Source organism: Lepisma saccharinum, chromosome 10 (assembly GCF_977018435.1).
Source record: "Lepisma saccharinum chromosome 10, izLepSacc3.1, whole genome shotgun sequence".
NCBI lineage: Eukaryota > Metazoa > Arthropoda > Insecta > Zygentoma > Lepismatidae > Lepisma > Lepisma saccharinum.
The window spans coordinates 82,378,224-82,394,798 of NC_139238.1; the positions used below are offsets into that span (position 1 = coordinate 82,378,224).

At 37.9% G+C, this 16,575-nt stretch overlaps 2 protein-coding genes across 3 annotated transcripts in view; one reads left to right on the forward strand and one right to left on the reverse strand.

Annotated features, from left to right (window-relative positions):
* Positions 1-5,047: 5,047 nt before the first annotated feature.
* LOC145993991 (COMM domain-containing protein 2) lies at positions 5,048-13,172 on the reverse strand. Its single transcript, XM_083130026.1, has 5 exons — positions 12,984-13,172; positions 10,199-10,276; positions 8,630-8,712; positions 6,587-6,760; positions 5,048-5,485 (listed from the first exon to the last, which is right to left on the reverse strand). Exons 1-5 carry the CDS (start codon positions 13,048-13,050, stop codon positions 5,285-5,287), a joined length of 603 nt encoding a protein of 200 aa, XP_082986152.1. The 5' UTR covers positions 13,051-13,172; the 3' UTR covers positions 5,048-5,284.
* Positions 13,173-13,851: 679 nt separating this feature from the next.
* LOC145993990 (uncharacterized) overlaps positions 13,852-16,575 on the forward strand; it is a 99,996-nt gene continuing 97,272 nt past the window's right edge. The window contains exon 1 of one of the 2 annotated variants that reach the window (XM_083130024.1): positions 13,852-13,963. The gene's annotated coding sequence lies outside the window, so the exon portion shown is untranslated. Of the gene's footprint in view, positions 13,964-14,032; positions 14,098-16,575 lie in introns of those variants that run through there. The other variant, XM_083130025.1, reaches the window with a different exon arrangement.

The following is a 16,575-nucleotide window of genomic DNA, read 5'->3' on the forward strand; positions in this document are numbered from 1 at the left end:
TAACAAATACACCTTCGTATTGGTAGCCATTAAAATTTACGATCATTTTTTTGACCTTTTGTGCATTTATGGCTTTTATCTTTGTATCGTGGTACGCCACGATTATACCAAAAAATTCTCTCAAGTATGTACATAGAACGACCAATTCAAAGTTTATCCTTTTATCTTTTTACTAATATTCTTTGGACACGCATTTACTTGATCATTTATACAACTGCACAAGGTTCTTACATGATGGTTACTAGGATGAACAAAACCATGTTGCGATAAAAAAATTTAATTGTAACCTGGTTGTGTTTCGTCTTGCATTGTATCTATAATTCATACCAGTCTTTTTGACGAAATACCATTTGACTAATTTAATTAATGACTCGTCTTTGGTAAGCGATGCACTATACACACGCAACAACGATAATTTTACTAGTTCTTGGCATTGAGCCATCTTTGCCATGCCAAATTCAAATATAAGCAAAGCAATTTCACCTTGACGAATACAGTTTGCACCAAAATAACAAGTGCTTCACTAACTTAATCAAGACCACATCCACAGGTTATTTGGTATTTCCATAAGACAATGAAGGTTCATTAAGCAAAAATCGCATCAAGTACAGATACACATTATACACATGTCAAAATCCAGTGGAAACTTCCACTACAATACATTACCTTCAACCGTTATACAACTACGTGCAGTCTACTCGTCGAGCACTTGAAGAAGAGTGATTCACGATTGCGAGCAATCAAGTAATTTAGACTAAGTTTGACAGTTCTCTGTAGATGGCACTGTTAGCAACCATGATTCGTGAAACTTGGTGCCATCTCTTGAGATTTGAATACACTACGTGTAGTAGTTCAAACTCTCAATTTCTGAATGCGTGAGCATTGAGTACAGCGATGAGACTTGTAATGATTTTCAATCAAGATTGTATTATCGAAAATGAACGATAATGAGAAAATCACTACATCTTCTGTATTTTAAGTTTTTTCAGCTTGATCCCCTGAAAAAAACATAAAATCGAGGTTCCAATATATATGATTTTCAATCTAAAGTGCTCAAATTTTAAATGTAGCATGCACCATTGAGGCTGTACACTCATACGAACTTGAATGATTGTAAAAACGTCATGTTGCCACATGCTTCATCTGGAATACCATGCTGTACTGGGTAAATTAAGAATTGTGACGTTAATTACAGGCAAAGTAAAAAGATGTGAACATGTGGAACATACAGCCCTCCCTTTGTAATTGTACAAATGTCTGTAGTGTCACTTGGTACTTTTGCATGGGGTCTGTCTTTTTCAGCCATTAAGCAGACACCGATGGAGTCCAATGGCGGCGATTGGGTTCCAAAACCGGGGGGCCAAGGTGTCAAAACTGGGGAAGGGGGGGGCAAGACAATATATTTCCCTTTGTAGATGATAAGGTTTGGCATAGTGCCAGAGCATGCCTAACAATATCAACATTCCTAAAATCCACATGACTTTCCTATGTATTATTCTTAGTATTTTTAGGCAAAAAGTGGGGGAGCATCTTCCCCCCCCCCCCCCCCCCGCTGCCATGATGGATGTCAGGGACCAAGGGCATAGCTGGATTGTCATTTGTGCATGATTAGCCTTGGCACACACCTACACTGGCCCTCTAGGGCCTGGGAATGGTCACACCTAAGTTACCCAAATCAGACTTCTCGGTTAGGCTAACTGAGTTATCAGATGACAGGCCCTGACTCGTCACTGGTGTCAGATTTATACCTTTCCTTCAGTTGGAAATGAAAGGTTACAAAATTTTCTTCCAATAAAGTTTGATTTACTATCTGTAGATCCGCGTGCAAATCTGTAACGGGCAACCCTTCCAAGATTATTCACAGTTTGATGGTATCGCAAGAACCCAGAGCATAAGCAGCAGGTTTATGAGAAACTAGCCCAAGCATAAGCTGGTGCCCGGCATGGGGCACTGGTAGTTCTCCCTATGAGGTTGACCTGTGATACCAGCAATAGGAGCAAGAAAGCCGAAATATACAGAATGGTTGATTACAAAATACCACGAAAACTTGGTCGATATTTAGATGTATCCATGGATATACATAATTCCATCCATAAAATATTTTTTCAACACCGAAAAAGATCACATAATTATTAATTTTGTTATCTTAAAAGACTGCACATTAATTCCAGAATGTTTTCTTTGCTTCAACCAACTTCATTCACCCTCCCCCCTTCCCCATTCAAGGGAGCAGTCCAAACTCCTTCCTTGACTTGCATTGGGTGAGTTCCGAAAGTCATAACGAAACGAACTAATCGAACGAAAGTAATTGGGCTTGTGAACCTGGTGAAACCAGTTATTTTACAGACTTATGGGACACACTAGACGAAACCGCAGGCGAAGCATTTTGTTTATAAAAATTTTTCGCATGGCGTCCAGCGGAAGGCATTTCCTTCTGACAGAAATAAACTCTACTGCGGATACTGTTACTCATTTTAATCACATTGTAAGAACAGTTGAGGCACACTCACCTTGTGCATGTTGCTTCATATCACTCTCTGTTAAAATTATAATACAATTCCTGAACTAGTGCATCATGCACCCGCGGTGTCTGCAGGCAGCAGACGATTCTCACTGAACAAACCAGCTTCCTGGACCGTGCGTTTGGTGAATCTCATTCTTGCACGAGACGCACGGAATGTGACTTTTGGGACAGCATAATGAACCTCACGAAACGCACGGATGCACTTATGGAACGGCCAGTTGCCATAACTCGTTTAACGCGTTAAACTCATGCGACTTTCGGAACGGGCCCATTGTAATCCAGTGTGAAAAAGGAAACGCGCAACTTGCGATCTGTCTTCACCCAATGCGTATTCTAGGACACGTCATTAAAAAGCGTCCCAGTCGATAATCATTCAGGTTTGGAATTGAATTTCACTTTAAACTGCATATTTAGTCCCGATTAGCCCATCAGCATAAAATGAAGTGAAAACAAGCTTTATGAAACTGCGCATTTTCATATATCAAAATGGTAGATCGTTATTTACTCTCACGTTAATCGACGATTTAATGTTGGATTTAGGAGTATTCTCGATGTCAAACACCCACCCCTCCAAATGTTTTCCCCTTGAATAATGCCTTTTTAATCGGTCTCAGCAACCATTCCTACATTGAACACTCTTTTTTCTCTCTCTCTCCACATGAATGGTTCTGAAGAAAAGCGGATGCAAATTAAATTTACAGATTTGCTTATCAGAACGCGCAGAACATGAAGTTATTTTAACTCTTGTTTTCCTTTCTGGAGATCGAATTTCGTTATCGTCAAATCGAAACAGCTTTGCGAGATTCAAAACAATAACTTTTTCCTTCATGCTGGATGAGTCATCGCTGTTATCGGCAAGATAGAGCTTTGCAGACGCTAGACAAAACACTGGCGCCAGCTGCATCGTAAAAACAAGGAGACCGGCTGGAAGTTCGAGCAACAGGTGGCGGAAGAGGAAAGTCCCAGCATTTTAAAGATAACGCAACTGTCGAAGACGGAACTTTTAACAGCAGTATAAAGAAGAAAGAAATGACCCTTGTTTTACGTTTTACCATGCAACAGACAATAATACAGGCAATATTTCCTATGCAGACAACAGCATTAAAGAAAATAATTAAAAAAACTACTGATTTCTGCAATTATCAACATTGCCGTGCACACCAGTGGCGGAGAATGGGGGGAGTGTCACTTTTTTTTTACTTGTTCTATGGTTTTTGTTCGTTTTCAAGAATATATCCAGAACTGGTTGCCCCATTTTAGACGTCAAAGGAAAGGAAGAGGGGTGGATCCTTTTCCACCCTCGCCTGTAATCAGCCTGCATCAGCAAGAAAATCTTGGCTTAAACAATCTGCATTGCAGCCCCCCCCCCCCCCCCTTCGTTTGCTGACAGGAAATGTATGAAGTGGGAAAAGGGAGTTATGATGCATGTAAGATCAAAGTAAATTTTTGTGGAAACCTGGATGACAACGCATTAAGCAGGTTGACGATCTTTAGTTCACCTATGTGGTTTTGATTATCTCTAACAGTTTCGCTTTTTATGAAGTGTTGCAGGGAACAAAGAACACGTTTTGAATTAAAGCTGTTACCGGAAGTTGTCATCTACAAGGCTGAGAGTTGCTCACTCACGGGAACCTGCTGAACTCTAGGTCAGAGCTGGACAGATGGGCCAGACTTCCAGGCGCCGCGCATCTGTATTTTCGAACATTCCTGCGAATCTTATCTCTCAAGGCGGTGTATTTATCGATGAAAGAGTTTGACCTGCCATACACATTGGCAAAGACTCCAAGTCCAGCAGTCATTTCGAACTGCTCCCCCCCCCCCCCCCCCGCAAGTTTTCAGCAGCTCTTAGGACAAGGAAACAAGTCAAGTCGATTTAAAATAACATCCAAGCACATTCGATCTTCTCTTCTTGCGTATCCAAGAGCAAGCGTGGCAAAACAAGCCTGGCACATTGGGTAGCGGCTGTCGGGTGCGGGGTAACATTGGTGCACTTGAGGGAGGGGAGGGCAGAGGTCAAGTGCTATTGGATATCACTCAAGCATGGTGTGGTGGTGTCTATTTTTAGTTCAGACCCAATTGTGAGCGGTAGAGCGCTCGTAAAGGGAATGAGTGGAGGAAAAAACAACGCATTTTTCGGCCGATTTCCTTCAATTTTTCAACTTTTTGTTCCAAATTTTTCTAATTTTTTCTAAATTTTTCACGGTTCCCGGGAAAAGGGTCGTTACTTCGAGAGCATCGTTATACCCGGGGTCGTAGAATCGAGAGTTGACTGTATATCAATTGTATGATGTTAAGTTCCCCGTTCGTGCAAACTGGAAGAAAAAACTACTTTTTAGTGAATTTTTCATTATAATACGAAGATGCAACAAAGGATAATTTTTAGATGATGCTTAACTTAAAGCTTTCCAATGAGGTATATTTGACTTTTTTCCACCCACGCAGTACAATTTTACAAGCATGCAAACAGAGGGCTCAATATTTTTGTCACTGATAGTAGTTCAGGATACTAATGAAAGAATAGACAATTTTTGTTCTATTTTTTATATAATCATTTTCAATGCTGTGCATATACATATATGTAAAAAACAAACTTCATACATATAATAAAAATAAATTACAATCAACACGATAATCTTATTATGCACCTGTGGCAATGTTTACTTTCTCTGTATCTGTAAGAAAATGCCTATGCAAATTACTTCTACTAACTAGAATACAAACACTTTTTTACAAAAACACATTTAGGAATGTAGTTGTTCTTTATTTAATATGGCGCTGTATTCGTCGACTGTGCTGGCTTCTGGCTTCCTGTAAAGCTCTTTCCAAAACCTCTGTCATGTGGACCAAATTAACAGGGTCTGTCTGAAGGACTATGTTTTCCTTTCCTCTTGCATTGGTTTCTAAGCACAACTTCAGCATTACCAGTGGCGTTATTTGATGTTGCAGGGCTCTTGAGGCGACCTACAGGCACAGGAATTTAAAAAAGTTGTCTTAGTTTCTCATTTTACTAATTGAAGGGCTTGGCGTAAAACATGGTAATTGAAATTGTGGTCATAATTGAGTTACAAAGTAAAAAGAGACGTCCTTCAATTTTTGTGTGAAATTGCCATGTCATTCAATTCGCACTGGACTCACTGAAGGCTTCTGAAATTGGTAAACACAACACGAAAACAATTTATCTACAGTATAGCTTCTAATAATCTTTCTTTTTAATAAACTCAATAATGACCAAAATGTTTTATCCCCGAACCCTTCAATTATTTCTAACACCAAGCTTTTACTAATTATTTCTAACACCAAATGACAAAAATAAAAGTGATGATTTAATTTGTAGGGCACTCATCTGCCACTATGCTAAATTCTCTGGGTGGGAATTTTTCATTTGTTCCTTCATAAACAGGATCTCAGCCAACCCACATGCAGTGTTGCCACATCAAGGGAAAATTTCAGGTAAAAAGCAAAAAGAGAAATATTATGAAAAATATCAACATTTCACGGAGATTTTAACTTTTCTGATGCATTTATTAGATTCAAGGTCTTTTGAAGTAAGAAATGCACTTTTCTTTAATTTGTCGTGTAATTCATTCCCTCAAAAATGTACCATAATTATTATTTTTAAATTTGGCTTGCAAACAAATACCTTTCAATTATTTAACTCTTAGAATTATTGTCTCTAACAGCACAGCTAAGGTTGATCAAATGTTAACTGGTGTTTTGAATTTTTTAAATATTTTGTACATTGTCCACAAAGTGTACAATTAATATCAATAATTTTCATTTTTGTTATTCCCTTCTATTTTGAATCATTGGATCAATCCTAGTAACCTTGAAAATTAATGGTTTCTATGAGGCCAATGAAAATACTTTGTGACTGCAATTTCAATTTTTGTGTTTCGATATCCTTGGCAGAGTGGTTAGCACAGCGTCTACAATGCCATGGGGTAGATCCTTGCATGAATATAAAGGGGTAAAGTGTGTATTCTGGTTTTGGACAGTAAATTGCAAAATACTGAAATTACTCCACAGCACAACAGCCCTCAGTTCTACTGTGACTGGACATACCTGCACTTGAAACCTCCACTCTAGGTCATGATAGTGGGGCAAGTCTACAGTGAGTTTAGAAAGCAGGTTTCGGATTTCCACTTTCTTCTCTTCATAAAACTTGACGAGGACCTCTTGATGTTCTTCGCTGAAACCCAAAGTGAGCATGGAGTCTCGCAAATCTAACTCGCTGAGCTACGAAACAGAAAGCAATCCATTACATTGATATTTGATCAATCTGAGGAAGAGTCAATTCAATGGAGAACAATGAACTCTATTCCTGTAAGGTTACAGTAGGAAAAAAAAATCACATTTTTATTTTGTATTCATAATTCGAATTTTTCTTACTGTATGTGTTAATTTACCTCTTTGCGCAAATTGCAATTATGATAAGATGGCATTGTTGAAGGGACACTTGCAAAGGATTGTCCATGCCAGGACTTGTATCTGGTACAGGGTGTTTCACTCGTTCTTGGCCTTGATTTTCAATTATAAAAATCAAGCTCTTAGTCATAATGTAATGACATTTCCTATGGACATACCTTGGTGGATGAGAAGCATGGTGATGTCATTGGAGATAGTGCCAGCCTCTCTCTAGTCCTTGCACGGGCATGCGCCGTTGAATGTCAATCATACTGATGTGTGCTTTCAGTCTGAGTTCGTGAAGAAACTGGAAACAACAGGAACATTGTTGGATGTGCATGAAGGAGGACACCGCAAACTGCCAGAAGCAACAGTGCAGGAAGTAAAAAACAGATTGCTGGCCTCACCAGCAGAAAATGGGAGTTTCCACAAGCACATATCAATGAGCTGCCAAAAAACTGACGCTGTGACTTCTGATGTGTTGGTGGCCACCTTCTGCAACATGGTGAGGCATGTGCAGGCATGTATAGATGCTAATGGCGACCACTTCCAACACTTGCTGTGACATCAGCATGCTTCTCATACACCAAGGTACATCCGTAGCAAATTTCATTACATTATGACCAATAGTTTGATTTCTATAAGCGAAAATCAGGGACCGAGAGCACGTGAAACACCCTGTACAACTTGGTAGCGAGTATTAATTGGAATTAAAAGTCGGTAAGTTTCACCATTCCCCAAAATTTCAGCTTTGGTGTTGCAACCACCAGTCTCACAGATCCTGTACCAGGTCAGGGCCCCTGTATAAAAGCTACCAAACAATCTGACATAGTCGAGACATAAAAATGTCTCGATTTTGGTATTAGCGCACATTCAGGGAAGTTTCATGTAATTAAGTCTAATTTTAAGTGGGCAGTTCAACTACGCAATGTTAATTTTTTTTTTACTTGTAAAGGTAACTTGAACTCATTTGTTTCTCTACTTAGAATGTCTCAGAAATACAGGGTGTCCCAAAATAATGTTTACACTCTTTGAATATTAATAACAGAGAAACTATCAAAGATAACTTAACTGGGCTTTTTGTATTTGAAGCTGCAATGTCTACGTTGAGTGTGTGTGAGCATGTGTAGGCATTCTGTTGCTTTTAGTTCCGTCACAGCCTGCCCAGCGGTAGGCATTAGTGTACATAAAATGGCAGAAGTGAGCAATTTTTGTTTCCTCCTGTCTTGCTCTTCTACTAAAATGAGAACTTTGTGTCATCTGAAAACAAATAATCATATATCATTGTTTCTCAAGAAATTCTAGCCTGTTCTGATTTAAACTATGTTAAATTTATTAATTAAGTTTAATTAATTAATGAAGTTGACTACAAGATCGCCACCATGTTGGCAACATAACCTAACTAGTTTTCTCTCATTCCTATATCATGTACAGAGATGTTTGAAGTGTGTTTCCCAATCAATATTTTTTAAGTGGTTCTTTTCACACTTATGGACTTCACTTATGGAACATCCTGTATTTCCATGTACACTGATACAGTAAATATTAGGTAAATATATACATTCTTTCACCCAAGGATGTAAAATGAAGTGGGGAAAACCCTAAAGTATAGCTACAACATTGTTTGTTTTCAAGAAAACAAAATCAATGAATTAAGATTTAGAGTTGTAAAAATAAATCTATAATAAATTTTACAAATACCTTGTGCTTGCAGCATTCTACCAACAGATTGACTAGTCCTTCAACAGCACAGCGTATCACATCAGGTTGAACTTCTAACTTCTCTACAAATGGGGAAAAAAACATGAATTAGACTCTAAGTAACAGTAATGACATCACATATACATAACAGGGAATTGGTAGAAATTTGGCTAGAAATAAAAAAAAAGCAGTGATAGTACCTAGTAGAAATATTTTATGTACAATGTGTTTCATGAAGAATGACATGATTTTAAAATGTATATCTGTGCAACCACGCACTGCCAGGGAATGAAACTTGCACTGCTTGAACCGCAGTGGTGTAGAGTTTTAAAAGACTGCCACTAGATACCACTAGTAGCACCCAAATAGATGCTAACCTTAGTCGTTCACAAGATGGCGTCTATGGTTTCCCTTATGGCAAACTGGTAACGTCGTTGACTTGTAACCAAGGGATCCTGGGTTCGATAGCCGGTGGAGGCACATGGTACAGATCCCACTTTAAATTGTAGGTCCAGTCCCAATTAGCATTTCTGTGCATAAAGTGCACTTGGAAGAACAATTCAATCAACCAATTCAAACAATTTGTGTTCTCCAATTCAGCAAGACATTACACCCTGTGACTCTTTCTTGTGGGGATACGTGAAAAAATGTGTTTTTATTCCACCATTACCCATTGACTGTGGAAGAAGACACTCCTCAGATGCCTTTGGAATGAAGAACTGAGCTATCGTCTTGATGTTATCAGTGCAGGAAGGGGAGGACACACAGAACATTTGTAATATGGTGAATAAAACTCGAGGACTGACTCAATAATTTGTAATTTGTTGGGTAACGTTCACATTTTCATTATTAAATATAATATTTGAAATCGGGTCATTCTTTTTTAAACACACTGTACATAAATAAAATTAGAAGAAAATAGGAAACATTCAACAGACATTAGGAATGTTGAAATTGTTCCAGCCTTGCACCACATCTGATGACAATAAAAGATAGTGGAAATTGATTTTGTGTGTGTGTGTGTGTATAAAGGCATTTATATTAACAAGGGTGCCAGGTTGGGTCCCTGGGTGGGTCATTTCAAGTGGGAATTTTTCAGACAATGCCCCTGTGCATAAATCAGCTCTGGAACACACCCATCCTCTAGGATATGGCTACTGGGGGTAGTAAAGATAGCTGGAGCATGGTGCTGATCACATCACATCCAGTATGCCTGAGATCAAGAATATGTGGGACCCTACTTCCCATACCCCATATTATGTGCCTTCATGGTACAGTTCAATGTACAGGAAAAAGTTATTTTATCTGGGTGAACTTCTATTTGTAATAAAGAAAAATATAGAGTGGTCAATTTTAATAAATTTCCATATAGGTTCTCCGCTACAATTCAATTCTGTACCATGTTATAAAATGTTTTCTACTTATCAAGTAAATGCACTGTTTATTTTAATGCAGTTTCATACTTTATCATCTGAGATATTCAACACTCCAATTGTATAAATAAGAACAAGAACTGAATGTAATTACGTAAAATTACTTAATTTAGGTCCTCCATGGTACTTTACTTACGGGCTGCTGTCTGATATAACTTTGTATTTGGTCCCCTCTTGAAGTAGTCCAAGGCTAACTTGCAGAAGTCCTGCAAAACTTAGAGAAGAAGTCTCGATAAATTCATAACACAAACACAGTTGAAATTCACTTCTACATAACAATTCTCTGTAACTTTTGTGAAAAACTTACATTATTCGCCTATATATAAATTGCTTGAATATTTTGTTAAACTTGCACTGTTACAAATGTCAATCAATTATGTAAATAGTGACAGCGAGTTCTTGAAATCAATAAATAAAGCATTTTCTTTCCACAAAACTCTCACATAATTGTTCAATATTCATGTAGGATTACAAATTTTAAGATTTTACAAATTAAGATTTCATGGGTCATCATACAAAATATTGGGGGGACACCATTGCACAGTAGTTCGGATTCCACTCTACCTGTAGGTTCAGTCCCGATCAAGAAGTTTGTTGAAGAAACACGTGGAATGGTTTTTAGCAGTCTCTGATCCTGGAAAGTGTTACAATAGTTTTTCATTTTGGATAATTGAGAAGTGCATAGAGTAAATTTCTATAGGCCCCAAGGGTACTAGTTTACTATCCTTCCGACAGATTTCTTCATTTCTACATAAGAAACTACTTACCGTAATAAGTTCCTGTAGTATTGTCTAACATTGGGAAGGTGTTTTGTGTGAAATTCAGGTAAGATTTCCGTATCCTGGAAATGGATTTCCGGGATGGATAGCCTCAAAAACCATTCACGGAATGTTCCGCGAAGCAGATAGGTAAATACGAATGTCAAAAATTGACGAAACTAAGAAGTTATAGGTGTCCGAAGGATAGTAAACTTTTACCGCCCCAAGTTCCAATTCTGACCCAAACAAAGAATCACAGTGTATGGAAAAGAAAAGTCATTCCCATGAAAACATGCGGAACGAGTTTACAATACCGGCCCACTCTCCAATTGCTATGAAATTTCGCCTACTTGCTAATTGAGACCTCCTAATCACGAATCTGCATGTAATAATTGGCGGTCAAGTATGGAAATGTAGAGAAAAACGAAATAAACTATGTTTTCCTAATGTAACGTAACCCTACCGTAAGAACAGCAGGTCCATGGAAGATGCCATTTTCCCAACATGAAAAAATCAGCGTGCAATACATCGTTGCCAAATGTACCTAATCAAACGAGTCCACATTCCTAAATAATACATTTTCATTGTATTTATGCTAATGGAACCTAACCTAACCTCGTTGGCATTCCTCGAACACAAGGTAGGCAAACTGTTGTGCGTGTCTCCCGCCATTCTTCCATGTTGAACACAATGTAACTGAGAACACAACAATGTGGCAATGCTGGATACAGCGTAACGAATTGGGTCTCACTTATTGCACAACACTTGACCAACCTTGTATTCTGACGTCAAGGCAGAAAGCTTTTCAATTTTAGTGTGTTTAGTTCTCTTAGCATAAATAATAATTTTTCGTTGTATTTATGCTGATGGAACCTAACCATGTAGGCATTCCTCGTCTGATGTCAGAACACAAGGTAGGAAAAGTGTTGTTCGACAAGAAACATGGTTCTCAATTGCTTTGTATGGAGAATCATATTGGTATTTAACAAGGTTATTCTACAACTTCTATTTATTTTACAATTTTCATGCTTGACCACCAATTATTAGATGCAGATTCGTGATTAGGTCTCAATTAGTGTGTAGCAATTGGGGAGTGGTCCGGTATTGTAAACTCATACCAAAACATGCATTAGGTAATCACTTAACTTTAGAAATATGTGTTAACTAAGGTTGTTACATTTCATAAGTGAAAATCCAGGATGCCGCTGACAGGAAAGCTGTTGGGGAACCTGGTAATATGTATGTACAGTTGTGGAAAGAAATACTTGCCCCATAAGACTACCGGCATTAATGGTAGCCTAAATTTAGAAGATGCATTTTTGTAACAAAAGTCGCAAAAATTCAACTTCTAAAAAATTTTCATAAAACAATTTTTACCTTATTTAGCAGATTCGGTAAAACTTCGGTATATCGGAGACACATTAAAATCGGATATTTTGTGTTTTGTATGGTTCGTACTTACCAATTGTGTATTGCGGAACATAGTTCAAGGTGCTATTATACTTTTTACACGAAAAAGAAAATTTTTCACATACAGAGTGTTTTTTTTATTCCTTTCTTCGCTTCAGTAACACACGTTATGGCAGGCACATTTTTACTCAAGTTGTGGGTATGCAGCGTTTCCAACCTACTTCACCGAAAAATACCTACTATTGTGTTTGTCACGTGCGAAAATTTTACATTATGCCCAGGTAGCTGACGGATAACCCCACGAACCAATCACAGATAGCCACATGAACCATTTCCGATAAGGTTAGGTTAGGTTTTGTTCGGTTAGGTAAGCAGGGGGGGTTGGAAACACTGACAGGGGCTTACATCATCAAACATACGCAGCATGCAGTTCACGTAGGGAAAGCAATGGCAATTGTGCGTCGCGAGTTATTTCTCTTAAAAAATACATGATTTCCCGGTCAAATATATTCCACGATGAAAGAAAATTCCTCGACGAATGTTGGAAAGCTTGCAGAAACGCATTTCCGTAAGAAATTTCTGGTGTAAAAATGAAGAATGTCTCTCAGGTATACCAAACTTTTACCGCAGATTCGTGTATAGGAATGTAATTAATAAATAAATTTAAAAATATTATACAAACAAATCATAATAATAGCTGTTGTCCATGAGAAATTCAAAGTGCTTTATTATATCCACAGTAAGTATTCATACCCTGAGCTTCTTGAGAAACAAGGAAAAGCAAATGTTGCTTATGATCTTCTTTCAAAATCAGCAGCATTGTCTAAATGCAAACCTTCTGATCTTGGCACTTAATAAATATTTTCTCGATCAATCCATAAAAAAGTTAATACAATGTTTCCATTAACTGTCTCTGCACCTGATACCACAAACTGATAAAAAAAAAACACAACATATAAATGCACAACACTTTTATGCTTTTACGACTATCAGCTACACAGATCTGTTCGGCTGAGCCTATCAGCCTAACAATAAGGTAAAAGCTTGGTAGAAGTGGGATCCATGAGTATTACCGAGCAAATTGTCCATCACCATGTTCGTGAACTTTATTTGACCCAATAAGAGCTTCAAAAATCAAAAGAAAACTCAAAACAAGCTGTTAACAATTTCTGCACCAGCATACATAAAGATCCATCGTTTAAAAAAAAACATAGGATGTAAAAGAAAATTAATGAAAATAGTCATGGACAATTTGCACGGTGATACTCATAGATCCCACTGTACTATCAGGCCTCGTTTTGGGTGTCGCTGAGTCTTTTTTCTATGACATGACAATTAATCTACACGTTCTATTTTGTGTTTACAAGAGGCGAACTATTTCATCTTTTTGCAGTTCTATGTCTTCTATACTCGCTTAGAAACTATCGGCTGGTTATAATGTGCAATACATTCATTTTAAGCACCCCTAAAATGTTAAATTGTTTCTGCCCATAACTATTGCCATAGCCTAACTATTCTATGCTATTGCCATTGGCTGAATAACGAATGAAACTAAACATATTCATCTATGAGAAATCAAATCAAGAAAGAAAACGACCATCCGATTATCGTCAGAGACCCCAAACTGAGCTTGGTGATCTTGTTCTTACAACCATCTGGCGCCCGACCGATAAACAAACTCTTTGTTTTGATTTCAGTTTTGTTGGTTTGAATTATTATTATATGTAGTGAACGTAAGTAAATTATTTAACGTAGGTCCTTAATTCCACATTTTTTTGGGTAAGATGTCGCTTGTTCCGATCTTACAATGGTTGTAAATACAAAATATCAATGCCCTCTCCCCTATTACTTGTGGTGGTGATAAAAGGTGAACACTTGTATGTTATATTTTGCAATGATAAAAGAGGAATCTCCTTGTAAACATGTACAAGGTGACGCAAAAGTCACTCTACGCTTTGAAAATTACAAAATAATTTTATTTTCAGTGATAATTACTTACATCGGTAACGATTCCGAGTGTTTAATGATTCTTCGGTAACAGTTCGTTATATCGGAGACACATTAAAATCGGATATTTTGTGTTTTGTATGGTTCGTACTTACCAATTGTGTATTGCGGAACATAGTTCAAGGTGCCATTATGCTTTTTACACGAAAACAAACACAATTTTTCACATAGAGATTAGTTTTTGTTATTCCTTTTTTCGCTTTCCTAACACACAATATGGCGGGCACACGTTGACTACCGTTATCGGTATGCAGTGTTTCCAACCTTATTCACCGAAAAATACCCACTATTGTGTTCGCCACGTGTGCAAATTGCACATTATGCACTGGTAGCGGTAACACTTTACTATACCTGAGACTGATTTCTTCAAATTTACAGGAGAAAGTACTTACGGAATTCATTTTCTGTAGCGTTGTTGATGTTCGGGAATGTAGTTTTGATCCATTTTAATGCGAATGCATGTGGTTTTCTACGAAAATCTATTTCCGACGCACTATTGCTGCTGCCGTCATTTGCTTTCTGCACGAGAGCACAATACGCGATATTGCTGCTGCTACAAGCCGATGTTGTCCGTATATGCTAAATTGAACGAAAGGAGTGCTAATGGAACCTAACCTAACCTAGTAGGCATACCTCGTCCCCGTAAGTAATTAAAAAAGTTAATTTAAAATTCCTAAAGTGCTTTCAATTTTTTTAAAAAAAATTAAACTATGCTTGCCTTACCTAACCTAACATAACGTCAATGGTTTGTTCCTGAGGTTTTTTTAAAATAATTTTGTAATTTTTTTTTATTTGAGCATACTTTGAAATCCGGCCCGAAAGTAGGTATTTTTCGGTAAAGGAGCATGCAACACTGCATGCACACTCCAAATCGACAAAACACTGGCACAACGAACAGTCAAGGGTAAGCTATCGCCATGTTGTGTGTGGAAATAAACAAGAACAGTAAGTACTCGTAAATGTAAGAAATATACATTATTTTCGTTACAAATTACATTATTTCACCTAAATAAGTGTTCCAGAATGCAGAATAGTACGTTAGCAATGTAAAAAAGTGCAAAAGAAATCATTCCCAGGTGTCTCAGGTATAGTAAAGTAGTACCCTGGTAGCTGATGGATAGCCCCACGAACTATTTCCAATAAGGTTAGGTTTGGTAAGCATAGTTATAAAAAAAATGGGGGGTTGGAAACACTGACAGGGAGTTACGTCATCAAATGTATGGAGCATCCGGTTCACGTAGGAAAGCAATGGCAATTGTGCGTCGGTGAGATATTTCTCTTGCAAAATACATGATTTCCCGGTCAAATGATTCCACGATGAACGTTAGAAACCTTAGAGAAACTCAGGCCCGTAGCCAGGCAGGGACCGGGGGCTCAGCCCTCCTGGAACTGCCATCAGCCATCTTTACATTAGGTAAACTATTTTGCATAATTTGTTTGCAGTGAAGAGGGAAAATGTAGACAACTCACAACTTTAAGGATAAATCCACAGAATATGAACAGTATCTATTACATTCGCTCATTTTGTTTATGAGCAGAAGTAGCTGCAAGTATTTAGAATATTCTCGAGACTTCAGAAAGTTTTTTCATAGGGGAGCTTCTTTATCTGTACCTTCACTGTCCCTGTTGCAACCTCCCGTTTAGACAGAAATCTGTGACTTTGATGCCATCATGCAAGTTCCCTCCGCATCTGCGTCAAAGGTCAACAGCAGCTCCCAAGTTTTGGGAAGGAAGGGGAGTTTAATTGCTTCGGCCCGGGGTGGAATATACTATAGGCACTGTGATCAAACATTGTGGGTCTTGTCTGTGTGATATACATCTGTATCATCTAAAATAGTATGGGGTGTGTAAGGGATAATTTCAGTATCAGTCAATTAACACTTCAAGAGATGTTTTAAAAGATGTAGTATTTGTGTAGTATATGATATTTATAATGAATGAGCGCCTCCCACACACACACAATTTAGCTTCATTTAATATGTTTTTTAAAAATGGACTTGGTTTACAAAGGCTCCCCCGGGAGATCAATTCTAGCTACGGGACTGGAGAAACTCATTTCCATAAGTAGTTTCTTGTGTAACAGTGAAGACATGTGTCTCCGATATAACGAGCTGTTACCAAAAAAAGGGTTTGGAAACACTGACAGGGGGGTTACATCATCAAACATATGCATCATCCGGTTCACGTAGCGAAAGCAATGGCACTTGTGCGTCGGTGAGATATTTCTCTTGAAAAATACATGATTTCTCGGTCAAATATATTCCAGGATGAAAGAAAATACCCAAGTATCACAAAATAGTGAAAATGATTATAAAAGCTTTCTGAAAGTAATTAGCAC